Source organism: Microcaecilia unicolor, chromosome 3 (assembly GCF_901765095.1).
Source record: "Microcaecilia unicolor chromosome 3, aMicUni1.1, whole genome shotgun sequence".
NCBI lineage: Eukaryota > Metazoa > Chordata > Amphibia > Gymnophiona > Siphonopidae > Microcaecilia > Microcaecilia unicolor.
In genome coordinates this window covers 417,620,612-417,646,738 of record NC_044033.1, presented here as the reverse complement: position 1 = coordinate 417,646,738, position 26,127 = coordinate 417,620,612, and the positions used below count along the sequence as shown (strand labels likewise).

At 43.0% G+C, this 26,127-nt stretch overlaps 1 protein-coding gene and 1 non-coding gene across 2 annotated transcripts in view; both read right to left on the bottom strand.

Moving 5' to 3' along the window:
• Positions 1–24,561, bottom strand: part of HS1BP3 (HCLS1 binding protein 3) — a 149,157-nt gene extending 124,596 nt beyond the window's left edge. Inside the window, exons 1-3 of the mRNA XM_030195587.1 lie at positions 24,289–24,561; positions 19,135–19,300; positions 267–474 (exon numbers count right to left, since the gene is read on the bottom strand). Of these exons, the coding sequence (XP_030051447.1) occupies positions 267–474; positions 19,135–19,300; positions 24,289–24,314 (400 nt within the window). The 5' untranslated portion in view covers positions 24,315–24,561. The remainder of the gene's footprint in view (positions 1–266; positions 475–19,134; positions 19,301–24,288) is intronic.
• A 44-nt stretch (positions 24,562–24,605) lies between these two features.
• Positions 24,606–24,687, bottom strand: TRNAS-AGA. The gene has a single exon. It is a non-coding gene; the product is annotated as a tRNA-Ser (tRNA).
• Positions 24,688–26,127: the final 1,440 nt, after the last annotated feature.

The following is a 26,127-nucleotide window of genomic DNA, read 5'->3' as shown; positions in this document are numbered from 1 at the left end:
ATTCATTCATGATTTCATACTCGTGTACAGAGGACTACTTTTACCTATTTCATTGTTCCATGAAAGACTATAGTTTATCACTATTCTGTATCGAAAACAACTAGACCTAGCTAAGTTTACACACCATTGCAACAAAGGTCTATGCAAAATCAATTGCATATATATCAGCTTTATGAGATTTGGAGATTTTGAAAGTAAAGACAGGCAATTTATTAAGCACACCAAAGTTTTTTTTCTATCTTCTGAATTAATATATTTAAAGTTACCTAAGAATTCTAGAAATAGGGAACTGGTCGCAAGATCCTTATCCTTGGAGATAAACTTCATGATCTCATCAAATGCTGCTCTTCGCTCTCTGATATCAGATTCTCCAACAAATAATACTTTCCTTGGTACTGGTGGAACAGATATATGTGGATAATGAGAAGTCAGTTTATGGTAAAACTCTTCAATCTCACTATACTTTTTAGAGACCTGAAAAACATAAAATGATACAGAAGATAAATAGATAGAAAGACAAGATAAAAAGCATCATTAAGCATGTCATAGCGCATCAACACTGTCTATACTGCCATTATTTATAACTTATAGAACAAAGAATCTTATGTTATGCTTACTGAAAAAGATTATATATAATACATCATGGGCTCTATAATATGTGGATATTGAGGTCCAAGACATCTGTCTGCATTACAAGGCACTATCAGGCTCATTTTTGAAAGAGATGGACGTCCAAAAAGTGACATAAATTGGCACTTGGACGTCCAAATCGGTATAATCAAAACCTGATTCTGGACGTCTCTAACTGAAGTCCGTCGCAAGGACGTCCAAATTTCAAGGGGGCGTATAGGAGGCATGATGAAGGCGGGACTTGGGCGTTCCTAAGGCTTGGACATCTTTGACCCATAATGGAAAAAAGCAGAGACGTCCATGAGTAAAACTTGGACGTTTTCACCCGGACCTGTTTTTATTACGAATAAGGCACAAAAAAGTGCACGAAATGACCAGATGACCAATGAAGGGAATCGAAGATGACCTCCCCTTACTCCCCCAGTGGTCACTAACCCTATCCCACCCTCAAAAACATTATTAAAAATATTACTTGCCAGCCTCAGATGTCATACTCAGGTCTATGACAGCGCATGCAGGTCCCTGGAGCAGTTTTAGTGGGTGTAGTGCACTTCAGACAGGTGGACCCAGGCCCATACCCCCCTACCTGTTACATTTGTGGAGGAAACAGCGATCTCTCCAAAACCCACCACAAAACCTCTGTACCTACATCTAGGTGCCCCCCTTCATCTGTAAGGGTTATGGTAGTAGTGTACAGTTGGGGGTAGTGGGTTTTGGGGGGCTCAGCACACAAGGTAAGGGAGCTATGTACTTTGGAGCATTTTATGAAGTCCACTGTAGTGCCCCCTAGGGTGCCCGACTGCTGTCCTGGCATGTCAGAGGGACCAGTGCACTACAAATGATGGCTCCTCCCACATCCAAATGGCTTGCATTTGGACATTTTTGACTTGGACACCTTTGGTTTCGAAAATCGCTGAAAGTCAAAGACATCCAAATCTAAGGACGTCCAAACCCAAGGACGTCCTTCATATTTTTGAAATGATAGATGGACATCTATCTTTTTTCAAAAATGACCTTCCCCCCACCCCCTCCTGATTTGGACATTTTACAAAGATGTCCAAATCCCAACTTAGACGTTTCTTTCGAAAATGCCTCTGAGGCATATTTTCAAAGCACTTTGGGAGGCTAAGTTCCATAGGTTTCTATGGAACTTTGGGAGGCTAAGTGCTTTGAAAATATGCCTCAACATGTCCTTCTGTGGATTAGGAGTTGGTTAATGGACAAAAAACAGAGGGTAGGGCTAAATGGCCATTTTTCTCAGTGGAGGAGAGTGGAGTGCCACAGAGATCTGTACTGGGACCGGTGCTATTTAACATATTTATAAATGATCTGGAAAATGGAACAACGAATGAGGTGATTAAATTTTCAGATGACACAAAACTATTCAAAGTTCTCAAAACACATGTGGATTGTGAAAAATTGCAGGAAGACCTTAGAAAACTGGAAGACTGGGCATCCAGAAATTTAATGTGGACATATGAAAAGTGATGCGCATTGGGAAGAAAAATCCAAATCATAGTTACCTGATGCTAGGGTCCACCTTAGGAGTCAGCACTCAAGAGAAAGATGTTGGTTTTATTGTAGACAATATGCTGAAATCTTCTGTCCAGTGTGCGGCAACAGCCAAAAAAGCAAACTGGATGCCAGAAATTATTAGGAAATAGATGCAAAATAAGACCAAGAATATTATAATGCCTCTGTATTGCTTCATGGTGCAACCTCACCTTCAGTATTGTGTTCAATTCTGGTCGTTGTATCTCAAAAAAGATATAGCAGAATTAGAAAAGGTTCAAAGAAGAGCGACCAAAATGATAAAGGGGATGGAACTCCTCCCATATGAGGAAAGATAAAAAGGTGTTACAGCTCTTCAGCTTTGAAAAGAGACGGCTGAGGGGGGTATATGATTGAGGTCTTTAAAATCCTGAGTGGTGTAGAACAGGTAGAAGTGAATCGATTTTTCTCTCTTTCAAAAAGTACAAAGACCAGAGGATACTCAATGAAATTACATGAAAATACTTTTAAAACCAATAGGAAGAAATATTTTTTCGCTGAAAGAATAGTTAAGCTCTGGAACTCTCTGCCAGAGGATATGGTAACAGCGCTTAGTAAATCTGGGTTTAAAAAAAAGGTTTGGACAGGTTCCTGGAAGAAAAGTCCATAGTCTGCTATTGAGATGGACATGGGGGAAGCCACTGCTTGCCCCAGGATTGGTAGCATGGAATGTTGCCACTAATTAGGTTTCTGCCAGGTACTTGTGACCTGGATTGGTCACTGTTGGAAGCAGGATACTGGGCTAGATGGACTATTGGTGTGATCCAGTATGGCTATTCTTATGTTCTTATGAATTTTATGCAGCACATCAGAAAACTCTCCAAGGTATAGAGAAGCACTACCGGTGGAGAAGCACTACTAGGGTTCCACAGTAAGACACATATAAGCTGACTTTCAAATGAAAGCATCCTGAAACAGAAAGGTCTTCAGCCCATCATTTAACTTTTCAAAAGTGTTTTCTAGACAAAGATACACAGGAAGGGTATTCCAGAATGAGCTCTGACAGATGCAAATATGTCAAAAAGATAGAAATATTAATTAAGTTGCGAGGCTCATATAGTGCATACTTGGAAACAGGGTATCAGACGTGAAAGCACAGATCAATGCATAGGTGTACTGCTAAAGTTTATAATCTTTTCCAAACTGTTATCCTGTGCACTGCTTTTTACTCCTCAGGCTTCTAGCTGAGAGATCGTAATGTTAGTCCATTGTTTTTATTCTCTACTCTTTAATCTTGCCATCTTCACAAGTACCTACCTCTTCTCCTACCCAGACGGTATACAAGAATGACTTGGAGGACCTGGAGGGCCACCTATCCAAGGACCACCCTCAATTCCACTTGCTGATTGGGCAGAAACTGTCATATCGGGATCAGTCATCTTCCTGCCCTTTCTGGACCCAAGTGCTAGTATCAAGACTCTTGAGGCTTCATCAAGATGACTTAAGGCCCATCTTGGAGTATAACCTTGGCACACCAATCACCCGAAGTCTCTATTATTTTTATGAAGTCTCTTTTATTGAATAAATCACAGATAATTTACTCACAGATAGATGTTCTGAGGTGCTGCTCCAGGACACAGAGACTCCTGAATCTGAGAGCTGTAGGGGGTGAAGATCTGAAGAGAGGTAGATATATTGCAGGGGGGGGGGGGGGGAAGGATAGTTGAACAGGCAGAAATGGTGACTGGAATGTGCAATATCTCATTAGAGAGGAGATATTTTCAAGGTAAAAACCAGGTTCGTTACAGGGAGTTTCAGCAGGTCAGAGCTATCTGGAATGAGATGATCCGTGCTCCATGGCTCTGGCTAGATGGTGTTGGAATGCCTCATGGCTGAAAGGACAAAGAGGTGTTGAGGCTTCACACAGGCTCAGGGAGGAGCAGATAGAGACCAATGGGGACAGAGCCTGCCGTCGGGTAGCAAGGGGTGGCCCTAGAGGACGGCTCTCGATTGGGGGGAAAGGTCATACCTGGCTGACCTCCCAGGACACAGATAGTGAGAATGGCCAGGAAATGTAGCAGGAAGACAAAAGAGCCAAGCTTGGCAGAGAGAGGGAGGAGGTCTGGGCAGCCTCACAACCAGTGGTAACAGTTCTTACACAGCCAAGCAAGTGTGGTTGCACTGCCTGTGAATTACATTACCCACAGTGCATTGCTCATGTATCTTTGCAATGAGAAAGTGCAGCAATGATAGTCCTTAGAACTGAGAATAACAGTAAAAGCATTACATACATTTTAGGATCACGTTATAAACTAGTGCGAGGCTGTCAGAGGACAGAACAGCTAGTTTAATTAGCTAGCACTGGACAACCTTGTATTTTCTGTTCTTCTTTTTTTTAACCTTTTCCATAGACAAAGAACATTAAACTACCTTTGCTAATTAAAGATACATACAGAGACAGGTGGCACATATTTTTGGGCCCAATACTCAGCCTTTGACAGTCAGTGGTTTTAAGCCACTGACAGTTACAGGCTGAACTAAGCCCAGATATTCAATGCTATGCCATGTCCGGACTCCGGAACTGAACATCTGGTAAGTGTGGTTATCTGGAAGTTAATTGGGCACCAACCCTGGTACCCAATTAGCACAGCCTTTTTGCTGCCCTAACTTTATACGCTGACTTCACTGGTTAGCAGACTGAATATCACTGCTAACCAGTTAAGTGCCAGCTCCACCAGTGCTCTGCCCCTAGACTGCCCTGTCATTTACCAGACAGTGCTGCAGTGGTCAGAATCAATTTTCAGCAGCGCTACCCAATCAAACGCAGCTCAGTAGTGGTGGATGACCAGCTCAGCAAGCTTTAATTTGACAGGAGCCTCTCCTGTTCCGTTAAACCCTTTTGAATATCGGGCCCCTAATGTTTAGAGCTCAGAAAAATTAGCGAGAAGCTGAGCTCTGCATTGTTATAATAAAGAACCCACCCAGGCATTTTCAAGATAAGCAGGGTGATTTGGATTGTGATCCATGACACTGTATTAGTCCAGAAACACAGAGGTAAAATGTATCTAGGTTCCTAAACACAACCTAGAGAAAGGACACATTCTATCTGGACAATTTCAGCAGGTAAAAAAGGGGAATATAGCTTTGGACTCAGAATTTCTGATTGGGTTTTATTGATCTGGATAAGTTAGCTTGACATCAATAGCTAGAGCTACTCACCTGAGCTATTGCAATAGCTCAAGTGGAGGCAACCAATTAACTGATCTGGGATCAACATATGAGAAACACCCTGTGCAACCTGATATTTATGTTTGTATTGGGCTCATGTTTCATTTTCAGAAACTTAACTATGGCTGCCCAAAGGAAAGGCGTTGAATGCTTTCAAATGATATAGAAACACAGACAGTGCTTGAGTGCCCTCTGGTGATCCATTCTGTCTTAATTTAGGATTTGAAATATTGTATATTCCTCAGGGAAACAGGAAAGAGAGCAGTAATAGCATCAAAATATTTATTATTAATTGGGATTTATTAACCGTCTTTATAAAGAGATTCACCAAAGGTGGTGTACAGCAGGTAAAGTTTAACATAAAACTTACAATTTTGTCAAAAACATAACAATAGTAAAATAACCAAGTATAAACATAAATACAAAAAATGAGGTAAACTTGAAAACAGTAAATTGAAGCCTAATAATAGAACTACCATGAAACAGTATCAAAAATATACACATTTAACAGCTCTGGAATTCAAATACCAGAGATATAATACAACTAGTGAAACCATGTCCGTTTCCTCAACAATGAAACAGGCCCTAGGTAGGCTGTCGTGTAAGCTTTTATTTTCCCTCTCTACTGCCCTCCCCCTCCATGTCCAGCGATTCTTCCCTCCTCTCCCATGCCCAGCGATTCTCCTCTTCCCTGCCCTCCCATCCGTGTCCCGCGATTCTCTCCTCTACTGTCCTCCCATCCCATCCATGTCCATAAATTCTCCTCTGCCCTCCCCTTCCTCCCTCCCTCCCTCCCCTCGATGTCCCGCGATTCTCTCCTCCCCTCAATTTGTACCTGAACGTTCTCTGGCTGGCTGGCGCTGGCTTCCGTTCGTTCGTAACATCCCTCCTGACGTCAGCTCGCCTCCAGCATTCCCTTCCCTTCCCTCTCACTGTTCCGCCCTCTGACGTCATTACGTCTTGACGCGAGGGCAGGACAGTGAGGAATGGAACGCTGGAGGCTGGCTGACATCAGGAGATGTTACGAACCCAGGCAGCCACACATGGAATGTTGGAGGTGCAAATTATTATATAGGATGTTAGCATAATACTAATGATACTCCTAATAAGCATGAATTAGAACATTCAAGTAACTTGTCCCCCTGTTTACAAAGCCGCACATTCAAATTGAACGGGCTGTGTTGGCATTACCACACTGCCAGCCGCTAACACGGCCCTGCAAACAGTTGGGATATGAAGCTAAAGGATTTCTACAATACAGCTTACCATATAGTTGAGGGACAAAGAGAAGATACATGATGGGAACAAGATGGGTGGTACAGAGTCAGTTGGGATAATTAGATGGTTAGTTAAACTCATATTTTTTTAGGGCCCTGTTTACTAAGGTGCACTAGCGTTTTTAGAATGTGGTAAGAATTAGCGCGTGCTAACCATGTAGACAGCCATAGGAATAATATGGGTATCTACACAGTTGGCATGCGCTAAAAACATTTCATGCCTCTAGTGCGACTTAGTAAACAGGGCCCTTAAATTGCTAATAAAAAATAAAATTGAAAAAAAAATATCCAGCAGACAGCCAACTAGTCTCCTGTTCTTTAATACAGTCCAGTGGTTCTTGACCCAGTGTTCTGGATCTAACTATGTTGTATCCTGTCAAAATGCTGGACAATACTGAGCATCACCAAAATGCTGGTATTCTGTTGTTTTCTCTACCTTACTTTGTAATGATTTCCCTTTAACACTTTGGTCTAAATTCTAAATATGGCGCTGAAAACTCAGTGCTAAAAAAATGAGCACTAATTCTATAAACTGCGCTCTGAGGGGTCGAAGCTGCGGCAAAAGGGGGCCTGCGCTGGCATCAGTGTCTGGTTTTGATGTGCGCTGAGGTCCCCTTTTACTGCAGTGGGTAAAAGGCAGGTCTTTGTTTTTTTTTTTTTCAAGAAATGGCCATGCAGCCATTTCAGGGGGAAGCACTTACTGCCACCCACTGAAGTAGCAGTAAGGGCTCCCGTGGTAACCAGGCGGTAAATGGACAACAAACGACACTGCGCAATTACCGCCGGGTACACACCGGCGCTATAAAACAGCATGCAGAGAGCAGCTGTTTTAGTCCAGTAGGTGGAATTGTTTGCACTGCACCACTGGATATTATATCAAGCCCCTGATGCAGCCCTTTAGGAGGGCGAAACATGGTCGTGTTAGGCTTATGACTGTTTTAAACTTTTGTGGTGAATAAATTCATCTTCTTATAAAAGATTTTTTGGCAATTTGCTTCTTTTTTATCCCGTGCCGGATTTAGTGAGTCACCTGGCTACCTGTTTTCTTGTAAATAATGCTTCTACTGAACCCTCAGCCTGGTCCTTCCAGGTTCTCTCTCTCCATCAATAGTTACTAATCCTCTGCATAACAGAAACACAATCACAGAAAAGAAAATATAAAAACTGAAATAGGAAGAAATTCTTGCTAAAAGAACTTGACTAACAATGGAACACAAAAAGCAAGCGGCTTAATTCTATTGCTACACTATCGGACAACACCACAAGACAAATTGACTTGTGCTTTGTCTTACTCATATTGGCCTACATCAATTGCCAGGTTGATTTTTGTACTCGCTGGTGTACCTTATCAGTCCATTCAGCATTTGAAGAGGCCTTCATGATAGCATATAAATTAGAGCCGAATATCTGGGATCGGTTAGTACATGCTATTTTGCTACATACAGTGATAACCTTGGAGGGGAATTATTGGTGTGTGTGGATCTTGTAGCTTTTATGCCCAAATGAAGAATGAGTCTGATGGGTTCATCCCAATGACAGATGGTTTTAGCATTTAAAGCAACATTATCTGTCTGGGGTTACTTACCTGCTAGTAAATCAAGTTTCAGAATTGCAAAATATTTTTTCATAGAGACCAGATGATGGTTTTGGATATACGATCACATATCTATCACACAGACAGTCGTTTGTGAATTGAGGATTTCATATGTAACCGATGGTCCCCTTTATTCATTTAGGGGGTCTTTTACAAAAGATTAGCTTGAGTTATCTGCTGCAGGGCCCATTTTATTCCTGTGGGCCCTGCTGCAGATAACTCAAGCTAATCTTTAGTAAAAGCCCTCCTTATTTATTATTTTTTTTTACTTAGTTTGATTTGCTGTGAGCCCACTAGAGGCAGAGAAAGTACCTGCACATAATAAATGTAAACCACTTGTTTGTGCTGTAGAAGGTGATATATTTATTTATTTATTTGTTGCATTTGTATCCCACATTTTCCCATCTATTTGCAGGCTCAATGTGGCTTACATAATACCGTGATGGTGATCGCCAATTCCGGAATGAGAAATACAGAGTGGTATTGCGTTAGAGTTCAAGAGTGACAAACTTGCTTATAATCGAACGAGAAAAACGCCCAAGTTCCGACCTAAATCGGGAGATGGATGTTTATCTCACAAAAACGAATAACGCGGTATAATCGAAAGCCGAACTTGGACGTTTTCAACTGCACTCCATCGCGGAAGCGTACAAAGTTGACGGGGGCGTGTCGGAGGCGTGGTGAAGGCGGGACTGGGGCATGGTTATCACCCGAACAGAGATGGGCGCCTTTCGCCGATAATGGAAAAAAAGTATGCGTTTATAGCTAGAATTTAGGGCACTTTTCCTGGACCCTGTTTTTTCACGAATAAGGCCCCAAAAAGTGCCCTAAATGACCCGATTACCACCAGAGGGAATCGGGGATGACCTCCCCTGACTCCCCCAGTGGTCACTAACCCCCTCCCACCACAAAAAATGATGTATCACAACTTTTTATTTTCACCCTCAAATGTCATACCCACCTCCCTGGCAGCAGTATGCAGGTCCCTGGAGCAGTTGTTAGGGGGTGCAGTGGACTTCAGGCAGGTGGACCCAGGCCCATCCCCCCTACCTGTTACAATTGTGCTGCTTAATGCTTAGTCGTCCACCCCCCCCCCCCAAACCCACCGTACCCACATGTAGGTGCCCCCCTTCACCCCTTAGGGCTATAGTAATGGTGTAGACTTGTGGGCAGTGGGTTTTGAGGGGGATTTGGGGGGCTCAACACACAAGGGAAGGGTGCTATGCACCTGGGAGCTCTTTTACCTTTTTTTTTGTTTTTGTAAAAGTGCACCCTAGGGTGCCCGGTTGGTGTCCTGGCATGTGAGGGGGACCAGTGCACTACGAATCCTGGCCCCTCCCACAAACAAATGCCTTGGATTTACTCGTTTTTGAGCCGGGCGCTTTCATTTTCCATTATCGCTGAAAAGCAAAAACGCCCAACTCACAAATTGTCGAATAAAACATGGACGTCTATTTTTTTCGAAAATACGGTTCGGTCCGCCCCTTCACGGACCCGTTCTTGGAGATAAACGCCCATGGAGATAGACGTTTTCGTTCGATTATGCCCCTCAAAGTAAATTAGCTAGTCAAGGAGGTAGAGTCATGTTTTTTCCAGTTCTGGTATAAGTTTCGTTGTATTGCAGGGTTCAGGTGTTTAGGTTGCATCATTATGGTATACATCAAGACTCCTTTACTGTCAATTATTTTCAGTCAATTACTGAGGTTGCCATCTTATATTATTATAAAATTATTTTGAGCCAAAATTGAGGTTGCTGGCAAATATTAAGGTTGCAACTTGTATATGTAGAAATAAGAATCCATTTTTCGTTGGACCAGCTCAGTACATCTGTGACTAGTTTTCAATGGGAAAATAATTCCAATTTCAGGCACAGAATGATGGATTCTGAGTTAGGAATCACCACTCAAGAGAAAGATCATGGAGTCACTGTGGATAACAACTTGAAATTTTAAGTCCAGTGTGCTGTGGTTGCTAAAAAAGCAAATAGAATATTAGGGATTATTCAAAGGGAATGAAGAACAAAACTAAGAACAGTGTTATGCCTTTGTATAGGTCCCTGGTGTGAACGCATTTTGAGTACTATGTGTAGTTCTGGTCATTCCATCTCAAACAGGATCTAAGACAACTAGAAAAGATTCAGAGGTGCAAAGTAGATACGTAAAGCTCTAGCACAGTCCAGACTATACAGTTTAATCTGAGTCAGACGTATGCGGAGGTGGCGTGAAAACTGGAAGAATAGTTGACTGATTCTGACGAAAAGGAGTAATCACCTTAGGAAGAAATTTAGGGCGACTACGGATGGTAATGACCTGCGCATGTCCGATACATGCGTCCAAAAATAAAAAATTACCACAAGAGCCATGCGGTAGCCGGGCAGTAACTCCATTTTGGCATGCGTTGGGCGTGTGTAGACGCTTACGCGGCTTAGTAAAAGGGCCCCTTAGGGCCCTGTTTACTAAGGCACGTTAGCGTTTTTAATGCGCCTACAATTAAAGCATGCACTAACCGTGTAGTTGCCAATAGGGATATTATAGGCTGCGTCCACAGTTAATGAACGTTAAAAAATGCTAACGCGCCTATAGCACACGTTATTAAACAGGGCCCCTAGATTGTAAACCCTCTGTGAGCTAAATCCAAAATCCCAACCCAGATTAATTTAACACATCATTACAAGCATTTATTCTTCATTTTAGTAAAGCACATGATCCCATGTGTATCTCATTTTCAAAATTTTAAAATTATGGAGTGTGTTTAAAAAGAAAACCCCACAATTATTTTAAACATAAAGGGCTTGGATGTTTCTCTAAATCTCTTCTCCACCACTGCCAAAGTCACATTCCATGTTAAGATTAAGCTGGCAGATGATCATTGTATCCATTTATTTGGATTTATCCAGTATTTGTACCCTAAAATGTTATCCATTCAGTTGCAGATCATTTAAAGGGGCTGAGGGGAACATTTTTAGGGTGCAAATACAATAATGGGAAAAAGTCTGAAAGGCTGCCATAGGTTTTCAAGCAAAACTGGTAAGCATCTTGTATCTGCAGTGTGGCTAAACCAAATTACATTTCTTCTCTTCACTGTTAGAGATACATTTATGAGAGGTAAACCCTTTGACAATTTCTGAAGCATGTCTGACTTGTCAGATCCTCACCATCACCATCATGGCTGATTAAGCCACTGTCAGCTTTTAGGAGGCCGCCTCACATCTGTCTCATTGATTCAACAATCCACATGATTGGCATATTGCGCCAGCTTGCCTTTGTCATGCTTACAGTGTTTAGGGTATAGGTAACCATATGTTTGTCGGAGAGTGCACTAACTTAAGATGGCCTATATGGACAATTTTATAGCATGTTTTTTGACAGCTGAGGCTCCCATTGTCTCCCTATCGATCTGCCTATCACCCATCCACAGGTCAAGCTCCAGCAAACCCACTACAGTCTCAGCTACACCATTAAAGCATGCTAAAGAACAAAAGCTTGTCAAAGTCCCTATGCAAACCAAAACACAATTTATACTGCATACTTCATTAGGGAACCTTAGAGAAAATCTACAGCAATTTTGTGTGTAAGGAAACCTGAAGCCAACATAAGATATTCATGCTTGACAGACCAAAATCAAATTTAGTAACACTTGACTACTAAATTGTGGCCCCCACTGACAGATGTCACTGTCATTGGCCACAGAAGATGACACCTCCTTTACCTTATCCCTCTGTGTTATGCTGTTTATGTGGAATAGTTACAGTGGATACATAATTTGTTAAGTACACACCAGAGATTATTTTAATGTTGCTAGTTGCCTCTAAACTTGAGATTCCTACTTGTTGTAACCCAGGACTTGCAGACTTAACGAAACAGCTAAAAAAAGTTCCAAAGGAAAAAAAAAAACCCTCAAACATGTGATAAGCTACTCTGAACTTCTCTCTCTTTCACACCCAGGGCTGACTTAACTGTTTTCCATATTCTCTAAACTACTACTACTACTATTTATCATTTCTATAGTGCTACAAGGCATATGCAGTAAACTCACAAGGACTCATCCCTCAACCACTACTAGTGATTCTCCTTCACCAGACACTTTAGCCCAATGTTTTTGTTCTAAAGTTCTTTCTCCCCTGTCATGGCAGATTCTACACCGTCCTCTTCTCTTTCATCTCAAGTGCACAGGTCTCTCTTGATATTGTTTAATTTACCATCGTACATAAGAACATAAGAGTAGCCATACTGGGTCAGACCAATGGTCCATCTAGCCCAGTATCCTGTTTTCCAAACAGTGGCCAAGCCAGGTCACTCACTTACCTGGCAGAAACCCAAATCGAGGCAACACTCCATACTACAAATCCTAGGGCAAGCAGTTGCTTCCCATGTCTGTCTCAATAGCAGAATATGGACTTTTCCTCCAGGAATTTGTCCAAACCTTTTTTAAACCCAGATACACTAACCGCCATTGCCACATCTTCTGGCAAAGAGTTCCAGAGCTTAACTATTCATTCAGTGAAAAAATATTTCCTCCTATTTGTTTTAAAAGTATTTTCTATGTAACTTCCTCGAGTGTCCCCTAGTCTTTGTACTTTCTACCTGCTCTCTTGACTCTTTTTCCTCTGCTTGGTTGGAACTACACTCCCTTGGTCTTTTGCTGTTTGCACACCATGTCATGACTAATAGACTCTCTACGGGTACTGTATTATGTTTGTGGAAAATTATCATCATCCGTCCTATACTGAGGAAGGCCTCACTAGATCCTTCCATTCCAATGAACTACCATCCAATTTCTATTCTACAGTTGCTCTCAAATTAACAGAGTTTGTTGTCTTTTCACAATTATAAACTCATATTGATTCAGTGAACACTCTACATCCTCATCAATCAGGCTTTTGCTCCGGTTTCAGCACTGAGACAGTTCTTGCAGTCCTTCTCAGCGAGGTCCACATTAAATCTGATGGAGGTTTCATAGCTTCTGCAGTATGACTAAATCTCTCTGTTGCATTTGACCTCATCAATCACACATTGTTACTTCATCGTCTTTCTTCTATAGGTGTTGCAGATTCTGTTCTTGACTGGTTTACCTCTTTCCTACAAAAACGTTCATATCAAATTTCCATGTCATCATCTCTATCCAGTATATACCCTCTCACCTGTAGAGCCTCTCAGGGCTTCATCCTCTCCCCAACATTATTGAACCTTTTCATTAGCCCTTTGATCATACTCATACAGACATATGGCATCAGCGCCTACTATTACGTTATTATTCACTACACCACTTCTGACTCCCTTGATCTTTTCCCCCTTCAGTCTTGCCTAAAGAATGTTGCCATTTGGCTTCATAATCACCATCTTGCATTAAGTCCAGGCAAAAAGACTGCCTGCTGGCTCACTGGTCATTCTCCTCTACTGGATCTCAGTCCTACTCTCTTTGATTTGCATGTATCCCCAGTTGATTCTTTCTGTTATTTGGGAGTAATTCTTGATTCTAGTCTCTCTCACACAACAGATTTCATCAGTTTTACATAACAGGATTCTCAGAGCTGTGGCACCTGCAGTCAGTTCGCAGCTATTTGGATAATGATTCACTACATACATTATTTCATGCTTTTTATTACATTCCTTCTCGACTATTGCAACACTATTTATGCAGAAATACCAAAGCATGAGTTAAAGAGACTATAAACCTTACAAAACATGTAAGCCCATATCCTATGCCATGCTAAACAGTGAGATCATGCTACATTGTTGTTTCTTCCATTACATTGGTTACCCACTGAATTCAGAATCAAATTTAAGATATTGACACTTATGTACACAGCCCTACACACCGGCATTCCTACCTACTTATCTTCCTTCACTATTCTTTATGTCCCTACTCATTTTCTTCATTCTATGAATAGTTGCAGGGTGGTGCTTCCTAGACTTTCCCAAGCCTGCTGGGAATCCACCAGGCCCAGTGCCTTCTTTTTGCTGGCACTGTCACTCTGGAATGCCTTACCCCTCTCTCTCTCTCTCTCTCTCTCTCTCTCTCTCTGTATGTGTTGAACCTGGTGCTACAAAAATAAAAATATTTTTGTAATGCCGGAAATGGTGCACGCTGGGGGTGGGTAGCCCAGCGATACATCCGGTTTAGCGAGCAGTAAGCCCGCGTTGGGCTTACCGTCGCTTAGTAAAAGACCCCCTTAGAGTACTGTGTACATTTCTGGAGACTGCACCTTCCAAAGGGTATAAAGGGATAGAGCCAGTCTTGAAAATATTCCTACTAAAATGATCACTGGTCTTCATCACACAGCATTTGGAGACAGACAGATGACCTTTTAAATTCCGAACTTCTCAACTTTCTGGCTATAGGTGAGATACCTGATATTCTCTTTAATTTAATGCTTATTGCTTAATTAATTAATTTGCCCTGTGAAACCTCTTTCTTTCTTTTCCTGGCAAGCTCTGATAGAGAGGACAGGCTGTTCAAACTGCATTGCATTGCATTGCATTGCATTGTGGCTCTAAAGTTGCATTTTACATTGCTGAAACTGCTATAATTATTGGGAATTTTTAGATTTATTTACAAAAGGAAAGTTATATTCTAGGGCAATTTTGAAAGTTAAATCAATTGAAAATTCTTTGATCAGACTGTACCATTTCTGGTCCCATCTTCAGAATTTCTTTGATAACAGCATTTAGCCGACACACTGGGACTTATAATCCCACCCACCCCAGGGTTTTCCACTCATTTATAGACAAACCAAACCTCATTAACTTTACTCCTCAATCATACACAGGCAGTCTTGCAGACTGTTAACCCCAACATAGTACACCTGTTCATACCCATTTCAACCAATCAGGATGACTTTTATTCTCTGCAATAATTGTGGTGCTTTAGTTTCAAGGCCAATCATCTGGAGACTTAAAGCTTGTCCTATCTGTCTTCAGCTATCTAATTTAAAACAAGAGCTCAGTAAAGTAATGCAAGAATTGGATGCAATTAAAGCAGCTTCTAAGACTGCACAGAATAATAACTTCTCACCACTGCCTCAAAGAATAAAACCACATAAGAACAGATGGTTCACAGTAGGCTCAGGCAGACTTCGTCATGTGACACAGAAGCATCCACCCGCACAAGTGTTGCCACTGAAGAATTAATTTGCTCCATTACAGCACTGTGATGCTCCTGAAAATAGAACTGAGGCAGAGGAAAAAGCAATAAAGTTGGAACAAAAAGATATGAAGGTACCCAAAGTGAAAAGACACCCCCAAATCACTAATGTTGAAACACATACCAGGAAATATAGATGGAAAGCGATGGCCACAAATGCTTGTAGTCTAAGCAATAAAGTTCATGACCTTCAAGCCCTGATGTTGGAGGCAGACTTAGATGTTGTTGCAATCACGGAGACGTGGCTCAATGGTTCCCATGAATGGGATGCAAACATACCAGGCTATAATCTATTTAGGAAGAAGGATAGAGAGGGTCGTAAAGGTGGAGGAGTAGCTCTGTATGTGAAGAATGATATCATGGCGACTGAAATGACAGGGACCTGGGGAAAGGAAGAAGAGATATGGATCACCTTAAAAAGAGATGATAGAACCTCTGTCCACGTGGGTGTTGTCTACAGACCCCCGACACAATTAGAGGAACTAGATAAAGATCTGATCGCAGATATTCAAAAATTAGGAAAGAAAAAAGAGGTTCTGTTAATGGGAGATTTCAATCTGCCGGATGTAGATTGGAAGGTTCTGTCTGCGAAATCGGAAAGAAGTAGAGAGATCGTGGATGCTTTCCAAAGTGCTCTGCTCAGACAAATTGTAACCGAACCCACGAGGGAGGGAGCGACGCTGGATCTGGTGCTCACAAATGGGGATAGTGTGTCAAATGTCCAAGTGGGTGCACACCTGGGAAGCAGTGACCATTGAACGGTTTGGTTTGATATGACAGCTGAAGTGGAGGGCAGCCACTCTAAACTCAAAGTCCTGGATTTCAAGCGTGCTGACTTTAGTAAAATGGGGGAATACCTGAGGAAGGAGCTGATGGGCTGGGAGGACATACAAGAAGTGGAAGGACAGTGGTCCAGGCTGAAAGAAGTAATAAATAGGGCCACAGACCTTTATGTAAGGAGAGTAAATAAAAGCAAGAGAAAAAGGAAACCGATATGGTTCTCCAAGCAAGTGGCTGAGAAAATAAAGGCTAAAGAGTTGGCGTTCCAGAAATATAGAAAATCTCAAGAAGAGGAACACAGGAAGGAATACCGGATGAAACTGAAAGAAGCCAAGAGAGAGGTACGTCTGGCGAAGGCGCAAGCGGAAGAACAAATGGCTAGAAATGTAAGGAGGGGCGACAAAATTTCTTCAGGTATATTAGTGAAAGGAGAATGACTAAAAAGGGAATTGTGAGACTAAAAGATACAGCGAAACGCTATGTAGATAATGATGAAGAAAAAGCCAATTTGCTAAATAGATATTTTTGTTCTGTTTTCACTGAAGAAAATCCTGGAGAAGGACCACAAGGGACTGGCAAAAGTACACCTGAGAATGGAGTGGATAGAGCACCGTTCACAGAAGAGAGTGTGTATCAACAACTAGGAAAGCTAAAGGTGGACAAAGCCATGGGACCGGACGGGATCCACCCCAGAATATTGAGGGAGCTCAGAGAGGTTCTGGCAGGTCCTCTTAAAGATTTGTTATAAATCCCTGGAGACGAGAGAGGTTCCGAGGGATTGGAGAACGGCGGATGTGGTCCCTCTTCACAAAAGTGGTGATAGGGAAGAAGCTAGAAACTACAGGCCGGTAAGCCTGACTTCGGTTATTGGAAAAGTAATGGAAGCAATGCTGAAGGAAAGGATAGTGAATTTCCTGGAAGCCAATAAGTTGCAAGATCCAAGACAACATGGTTTTACCAGAGGGAAATCGTGCCAAACGAATCTCATTGAATTCTTTGATTGGGTAACTGGAGAATTGAATCATCGACATGCTATAGTCGTAATCTACTTAGATTTTAGCAAAGCTTTTGACACGGTTCCCCACAAGAGGCTCTTAAATAAACTTGATGGGCTGAAGATAGGTCCCGAAGTGGTGAACTGGATTAGGAACTGGTTGACGGACAGGCGCCAGAGGGTGGTGGTAAATGGAGTTCACTCGGAGGAGGGAAAGGTGAGTAGTGGAGTGCCTCAGGGATCGGTGCTGGGGCCGATTCTGTTCAATATATTTGTGAGTAACATTGCCGAAGGGTTAGAAGGTAAAGTTTGCCTGTTTGCGGATGATACTAAGATTTGCAACAGAGTGGACACCCGGGAGGGAGTGGAAAGCATGAAAAAGGATCTGAGGAAGCTAGAAGAATGGTCTAAGGTTTGGCAATTAAAATTCAATGCGAAGAAATGCAAAGTGATGCACTTAGGGAGTAGAAACCCACAAGAGACTTATGTGTTAGGCGGTGAGAGTCTGATAGGTATTGAGGGGGAGAGGGATCTTGGGGTGATAGTATCCAAGGATCTGAAGGCGACGCAACAGTGTGAGAAGGCGGTGGCCGTAGCGAGAAGGTTGCTAGGCTGTATAGAGAGAGATGTGATCAGCAGAAGAAAGGAAGTGTTGATGCCCCGTACAAGTCGTTGGTGAGGCCTGGAGTATTGTGTTCAGTTTTGGAGGCCGTACCTTGCGAAGGATGTTAAAAAAATGGAAGCGGTGCAAAGAAAAGCTACGAGAATGGTATGGGAATTGCGTTCCAAGAAGTATGAAGAGAGACTTGCTGACCTGAACATGTATACCCTGGAGGAAAGGAGGAACAGGGGTGATATGATACAGACGTTCAAATATTTGAAAGGTATTAATCTGCAAACAAATCTTTTCCGGAGATGGGAAGGCGGTAGAACGAGAGGACATGAAATGAGATTGAAGGGGGCAGACTCAGGAAAGATGTCAGGAAGTATTTTTTCACAGAGAGGGTGGTGGATGCTTGGAATGCCCTCCCACGGGAGGTGGTGGAGATGAAAACGGTAACGGAATTCAAACATGTGTGGGACATACATAAAGGAATCCTGTGCAGAAGGAATGGATCCTCAGAAGCTTAGCCGAAATTGGGTGGCGGAGCAGGTGGGGGGAAGAGGGGTTGATGGTTGGGAGGCGAGGATAGTGGAGGTCAGACTTATACGGTCTGTGCCAGAGCCGGTGATGGGAGGCGGGACTGGTGGTTGGGAGGCGGGGAATCCTGCTGGGCAGACTTATACGGTCTGTGCCCTGAAAAGACAGGTACAAATCAAGGTAAGGTATACACATATGAATTTATCTTGTTGGGCAGACTGGATGGACCGTGCGGGTCTTTTTCTGTCGTCATCTACTATGTTACTATGTAAACATGTATACCCTGGAGGAATGGAAAGAAGGGGAAATAAGACAGACACACTTAAATACTTCCAAGGAATAAATACCCTGGAGGTAAACTTCTTTCAATGGAAAGGAGGCTCTAGAACAAAGATGGCTCAGGACTAATCTGAGAAAATATTTCCTTATAAAAAAAGGGGTGGGTGCATGGAACAGCCTCCAGAGGAGACAAGGAAAGCATCAGAATTCAAGAAAGCATGTGCAAGCAGAGCAGGAGGAATGGATGAACACACTGGATGGACTTTTAACTGCTGTTATGTACTGTTTCTAATAAAAGGTACTATTATCTGCAAAAAATTCCTTTCCTTTGTATTCACTCAATCCCATTAATATCATGTAGACAAGTTAGCTCTATCAGAGTGACAATATCTGCTGTTTTGGTTTCCTTGATACATTTTGATCTGTAGCTAAAAATGTAATCCTGTTCCAGTATCCCTACACAAAATGTCAGAATTAATAATATCGCCCAACAATAAAAGGAAAATATGCTGAACCTGATATTATCAACGATTTTTTTCTCATTGTACACCCAAAGGGAAAAGCGCGAGCTACTCACCACAAACTGAACCACATCTTCAGGCTTGTGCTTTGCAGATTTGAATGCAGCGAACCAGGTGACGACCAGAATGCGATACTCTACATGGCCAGACATCATCTTCCCACGAATCTCTTCATACTCCGGGACAGACACATCTATCCCAGTGTGAGAATTCTGAATTTGCCTAAGACCAAAACAAAAGTTACGTGCATGGGCGCTTTCAGCTTTTCACTCGGAATTGTTGAATCCATGTATATACCCTAACTAGGCCTACAACATTTGACGCTCTGTGAGACATACATGAGAGGAATCTCTCGTTTTGACAACAATAAGCTCAGACGTGACTTGGGAGAAAATGAACTGGATCATCTGTTTTTCTCGCACTTGGCTTTTTTCAGTATACATGTCATGACACAATTGAAAAATGTGAAAAATGTTGCAATGGTTGTTAAAAATGAGTAAATGTTGGCACGAGGCTGTAGAAGAGTTATGTGCACCCTAAAATATAAATGTGTCCCAAAGGCAAGGACTTCATGCTAAGATCTGCAATATATGTACACAAAACCAAAAACAATGATCTAAGAGAACACGAGGAGTGGTCGCAGAATTGATTTGATTTATTGACTTGATATACCGCTTAACTCTTTTATAAATTTTTAAAGCAGTTCACAATAAAATAAGCAGAACATATCAACAGTACTTATTCATAAGAACTAAGGGTGGGCATTGGGGGGGGGGCCCTTTTACTAAGCCGCATAAGCATCTTTGCGTGCCCAACGCGCGCCAAAATGGAGTTAGCGCCCGACTACCCCATGGCTTTTGCGGTAATTTCATTTTTGGCGCGTCTGAAAAATATGTTTTATTTTCAGGTGTGTGTAACGGATGTGCACCAAGTTGCATTTGACGCATGTAGGTCATTACCGTCCGGATTCTTTACCGCTAGGTCAATGGCTGGCGGTAAGGTCTCAGACCCAAAATGGACATGTGGCAATTTTATTTTGATTTTGCCGCACGTCCATTTTTGGCAAAAAAAAGGCCTTTTTTACAGGCGTGCTAAAAAATGGATCTGCACGCCTACACTACCGCAAGCCATTCTTCAGTGTGCCTCAGTAAAAGGACCCCTTAGTGCATTATTAATTTGATTAATTTTTAACCAAGATTAAATGTTTTAATCCTGATCCAAATTTTTAACCCCTCCTCTGTAATCCAACATCGCTTTCTCTCTCCTACCTATCCTATTTTATCTTGGCATAACTTAACAAAGTGAAGGCAAGAAGCATGTGGGATTCGCTGCTGGAGATCCTATGGAAAGCCAGATAAATGTTAAGCTAAAATGTGTGTGGGGAGTGGGGGGAAGAGATGCTGGACCAGTTTGCTAGGGGAGAAGAGATGCTGGACTTGGGTGCTGTGGAGGGAAGGGACAGCAGCAGGAGAGGAGAGAAATGGGTGACCGTGTGTCAAGGGTAACAGGTTTAACAGCAGAAAGTATATGACAGGGAAGGATGCAGCAAGAGAGAAGAAAGGTAGGTACCTGTATGAAGGGGAGGGGAGCAATGTGCGATGAGAAGGAAGTGTGTGTATGCAACTTTTCATTTTCATTTTTAAAACCGTTCTACTGCAGAGAAAAGTCTTCTTCCTTGCATGCTGACGTCCTCAGAGAACAGAACTCTTCTCTGAGTCTGACATACTGCACGTACAACGTGCAGGACGTCAGCATGCAAGGAAGAAGACTTTTCTCTGCAGCAGAACGGTCGGAGAGGACGTCGGCTGGCGGGGAGTGGGGTCCCCCGCCAGCAAAATGGAAGGTAGGCGGCGGCAGGGGAGGGTTCGCGGCGGGAGGGTGGTCGGCAGAGACAGAGGGGGCGACAATGGCGGCGGCGGGGGGGGGGGGCTAAAATGTGCACCCTCCCCTCGAGCTCTGGACCCCCCTCCTACGGAAGTCTGGCTACACCCCTGATGCTGCTTATCCTAGAAATACCAAACAAAACAAAAAAAGTAGTGGAGGATTTTCAGGAGTCAAACTCTGTTATGTTATACGAGCTGAGTCTCATATAATCACCATGGCTGGTTTCACTTCACTCCCGTGGTGAACCTCTGCCCGTGTTCACATAGGCGGTCGGTGGCCCAACTGTTTGGGGAGGCTAAAGGGCGCGGGGTTTGGGGTGGGGCTTAAATCCATAATTGTCTGATAACACACAGAAAAAATAAATAAATAAAAACAAAAAGTCACAATACCTTTTATTAAGTTTAGATATTAGATATGTATCATATGTGAAGAATAAAGTGGTTGCTCAAAGCATGTACTAACCACAATCGCTCAACTGCAAAACACTATGCACAACTTTGTGCAAAAACACACTCAGAACCTTACTGTAAATATTACACTGGGCAGACCCTAATACACCAATATACCACCCATACGGAAAATGCAGACCGTCAACAATATGAAACAAGGGATCATAATATCACAATTCTCATGTAGAGCTACAAAACACCCTAATTCACGTTTAATGTGGGCTAAAATGCCATAAACAAGTTTGAGGTTCACAGTGTTTTTAAGAATCATACCATCCTGAATAGCAAGAACGCACTGTATCACTTTTCAGATGTCACATCTGACCTTTACCTTCAATACACTGGATGTTAGGCCACCAGATCCACTCCTGCTTGCATGACCTCTTGGACTTTTTCTTGGGAGGGTCAGCAATTGAAGGAAAAGAACATGCCTCCCCACACTACACTTTCTTTGGCTTCACCACTGGGAAGATTGTGCCCATTCCTATCCAGTCTTCAATATCCTCCTCCTGGTATCAAACGGGGTTTTCCAGCGGCAGCCACCAAACAGCCTGCTGCATGATGTGCAACGTGGGGATCCCCCTGAGAGGCACCAGGAAATCGAACTCATCGGAAGCGGAGACCTTCTGTCACGTCTTTCAACTTCGAGGCTTCTTCTAGCAGCAGCATCAGCAGCAATGTAAGCGAGCGCTGCTTTCAACCTGCCCCGGAAGCCTTGTGTCCCGCCTACGCGGGAAGCTGTACAGAGAGTGCTTCCAGGGCAGGCTGAAAGCAGCGCTTACATTGCTGATGCTGCTGCTACCGGAAGCCTCGCAGTTGAAAGACGTGACAGCCAGGAGCGGAGTGCGGAGGGGGAGAGCGATCACACTAGTCGGAGGATGGAGGGGGGGATGTTGAAGGCAGCACCGGAGCACCCCTTCACGAGCTGCACCCGGGGCGCTCCGCCCCCACCGCCCCGCCCTTGCTGCACTTGTGGCTGGGGAGGCAAGCCTCTTACACCGGGCGCCTATGCGTGTACATATTCTAATCACAGACTCTACCCCCGACCTACCTATGCTCAAATAACTTAGTCTTTACTTGCTTATCCCACTGCATAAATAGATTGCATAAATAGATAAGGCTATGTGTCACTTATCTTATTGAAACCAGTACGCTCATCGACCCCAACAGACTGCCTGTTTCGCAATATGTGCTTCGTCAAGGGGGAGCCATTACACCCGGTTGATCAATGTGACGCCTCTGCTTAACATTATAATGTTAAGCAGAGGCCAATTACACTGCTATGGGTGTCTCAGCCTTTACAGCCAGCTGATTTTTACCACGAGCTAAAAACGCTAGTTTGGCTTTATAAAAGGCCCCCTTAGGCGTGTAAGTGGTGCTCATTGCTGGACCTACTACTGCATGTGCCCAGTTACAGAACTGCCCTTTTAGGGCGCTGTTTACTAAGCTGTGTTCTAGGCGTGTTAGCGTTTTTAACACGCATTAACCGTGTAAGCGCCTACAATATCCCTATAGGCACCTACACGGTTAGTACGCACACTAATTGTAGGCGCGTTAAAAATGCTAATGCACCTTAGTAAACCGGGTACTTAGATTGTAAGCTCACGTTGACAGGGAAACAACTCATGTACCTGATTGTGATATACCTTGAGCTTGGATTTGGAATAGGCAAGTAATAAGTCTAAAACCTGAATATATAGATATGCAAATTTCAAGTTATAGAAGGTAAACATATAAACAAAAAATGTATACACATACATATATATTTAGTTGATTTTTTATTTTTATCTTGTTTTGAAAAAGAAATTCTCTGCACAACTGAAAGGTGTTCCATCTCAAATTTCTAAAACCTTTTGGGGTAAACCGTGCAACAAACACCAAAGTGTGTGGGAGAAGAGGAGTCTCAATATGCTGGGGAACAAACAATTGTTTGTATTGTACAGGGGTTACCATATGGCTCCAGAAAAAGGTCACAATACAGTTTGGTTGGTTTGTTTGTTGGTTGGTTGGTTGGTTGGGGGGGAGGAGAGCAGGTTGGTTTTTGTTTTACTCTACAGCCATTCGAGTTCGTGTTACACTCAGAAATCTGATGTGGCAGAGATCAACCCAATCTTATACAGATATACTAATCTTTTTATTCCTAAATAATTTGCTTCCGTTTCCATTTTAAAACCCTATGTAGTATACGTTGTTTGAATGCTATTCTTCTTGTCTTCTCCTGAATTGCTCTTTGCCCTATCCCAGGCTCCACCCAAATCAATAAGAAACCAGCTAGACTTTTCTCAAGAAGTTATGACTTACCCTTGGTGCGTGTGTAAGAGGTAAATACATATAAAATTCATTTTCCTCATACACTACATGAAGAACAAAAATGAATGCAACATGTTTAGCTCATCTTGTCCTGAAAACGCAGTACAGTGCTACAGCTTTTTTATCGGGGGCAACTTGCAAGGGCACAGACAGGGGTGGTCTAATAGAGCGGATATGAAGACGGGTGAAGATCTGTGTACTTCAAGCTGTTTTCTGCGTATGTTAGTCCAGCGCACGCAACTCCATATTCAGCAGGAGATAAAGCCTAGCATTTCAATGAATCCGAGTGCTGCTGCTGCACTTTAGCAAAGGGAAGTAGAAATCGGCTGGGGTTTGGCCTGCACGAGCTGTTTCTTAACTCTTGTAAACCTGGAAGCTCTCCGGCCTTGCAACCAGCGCTGCTGCTGGGACACTTGCATTCTTCTGTGTAAACCCAGGCGCACGGAGCTTTTTAGGGCTCTTTAGCAGCGACCTTCCCAAACCCAATAAAAGAACGGAGCCTGAAAAGAAAGGCAGGGGAGAGGGGGTGATGTGTACTACGAACGGAGCTGGGGCACGGGCACTGACCTCGTGGTGACCAGGACTGTGGGCATGGCTGGAGCAGAAGAGACAGTCCCGGCTCCGCTTTTCCGTCCGGCGGCGTCCTGCGGTCGTTGGCGGCTCCGGCTGACAATCACGAGCCTGAGCACGGCGGCTGCTGCTGATCAGGGGTGCTCCGTGTTACTCAATAGCAACTAGTCAAGGAAAGAAGGAGGGAGGGAAATGCTAGATTGGCAAGTGCACATGGTGGGCAGGGAAAACATTGTGAAAAGAAAATAAAAAATGTGCTGCGCAGCGCTAGATTAAACAAGAAACAGTGTGCTGGAGGAAAAAAAAATTTTGTCCGTAGTCGGCAGGATTCGAACCTGCGCGGGGAGACCCCAATGGATTTCTAGTCCATCGCCTTAACCACTCGGCCACGACTACGCTGGTATAGTTTCCTTTCTCACTTTAAGGAGTGATTTCTGCGAAGTTTCATTTGCAGTTTATTAGGAAGGTTGCAAGAAGGAAACAATCTTTAGTGAAAGAGATATACACATAAAGTTTCAGACAAGCTACAGAACACATTTAAAAGCCAGCCTATTAAAACTTAAGCGCACCATTTTACTCTAATGCACAACAAAGAGCTGTAACATGAGAAATGTGCATTTTTTCCTATTGACACACAATAAGGAAGTTGCATTTGCAAAACCAACAGTTAAAAACACTTCCTAAGATGTAAGTAGCAATACATTCTATTCAGCCAACTAAAAGAAAATATGCATACATTTTTTCAGGAACTATATTTGTTCATATTTTACTCCATTTCAGTACTGCAAGGTGAGCTATATTCAGGCGTGACCCCCTCCCCCACCCAAAAAAATGCCCTTGCTCTAGGGAAATGGGAGAGAGGGTTGGAAGGGCCAGCCCATTTGATCAGAGCCAGGAATTAAGGAATGGGTTTGAGGGGAACATGGTCCTTGCTTGCCCCCCCCATCCCCCCATCCAGAGACCCAAGCACAGATGGGGAAGTGCTGGAATAAGAGAGAGGATTTCTGCCACAGTGTAGTGCTGGAATTCTGCACAAAAATTTTCAAAATGCTGCACACAAAGTTTGCAAATTCTGTGCACAAACTCAACAACTGCTGGTTGTTTTTGAATGAGAGTGGACTTGAGAGTGCCCAGAGAAGGATTACTCCTTGGCCTATTGGGCCAGTACAATGGGCTGAAGTACAATCTGTTTTATGACTTCTGGTCCCAGGTGCCTGGCCTGGGGAGCTTAGCTAGTGGCCCTGAGGGACAAGCCAGGCATTACACAGGTATTTCCCTATCCTGGGAGGGCTTACAATCTAAGGGGCCAATGCAGAAAGCCACATGCTAGAGTCACGTGTAGATGGCTGAGTCAGTGGCGTAGCCAGACTGCCAATTTTGGATGGGCCTGAACCCAAAGTGGGTGGGCACAAAATTTTCTCTCTACCCCCCTCCCCCAGCAAAATTTAGTCACGCTAATCAGATGCATTTGTCACACAGGGTAAAGTGCTGCTTTTCAGTGCATCAGATTTCAGAAAATTTATTTAATAGCCTAACACCCTTTTCAATGAGCTTTCAGAGGCCAAAACCTCCTGCCTTAGGTCAGTATAATGCTGTTACGGTATCCTCGCCTGACCTAAGGAAGGAAGTATTGGTCTCTGAAACTTCATTAACACAGGTACCATATTACTTTATCCTAAATTAAAAATAAATTATTTTCTTTACCTTTCTTGTATGGCCATTTACTTTTTCTCATTGTGTCGCTCCCAGTCTCTAGATTCTGCTTTCCTTCGTTTTCGCTTAACTCTTCTGCCACGGTTTCCTGGCCATTTCTCATTTTTCTCTCCTTTTTCTTTG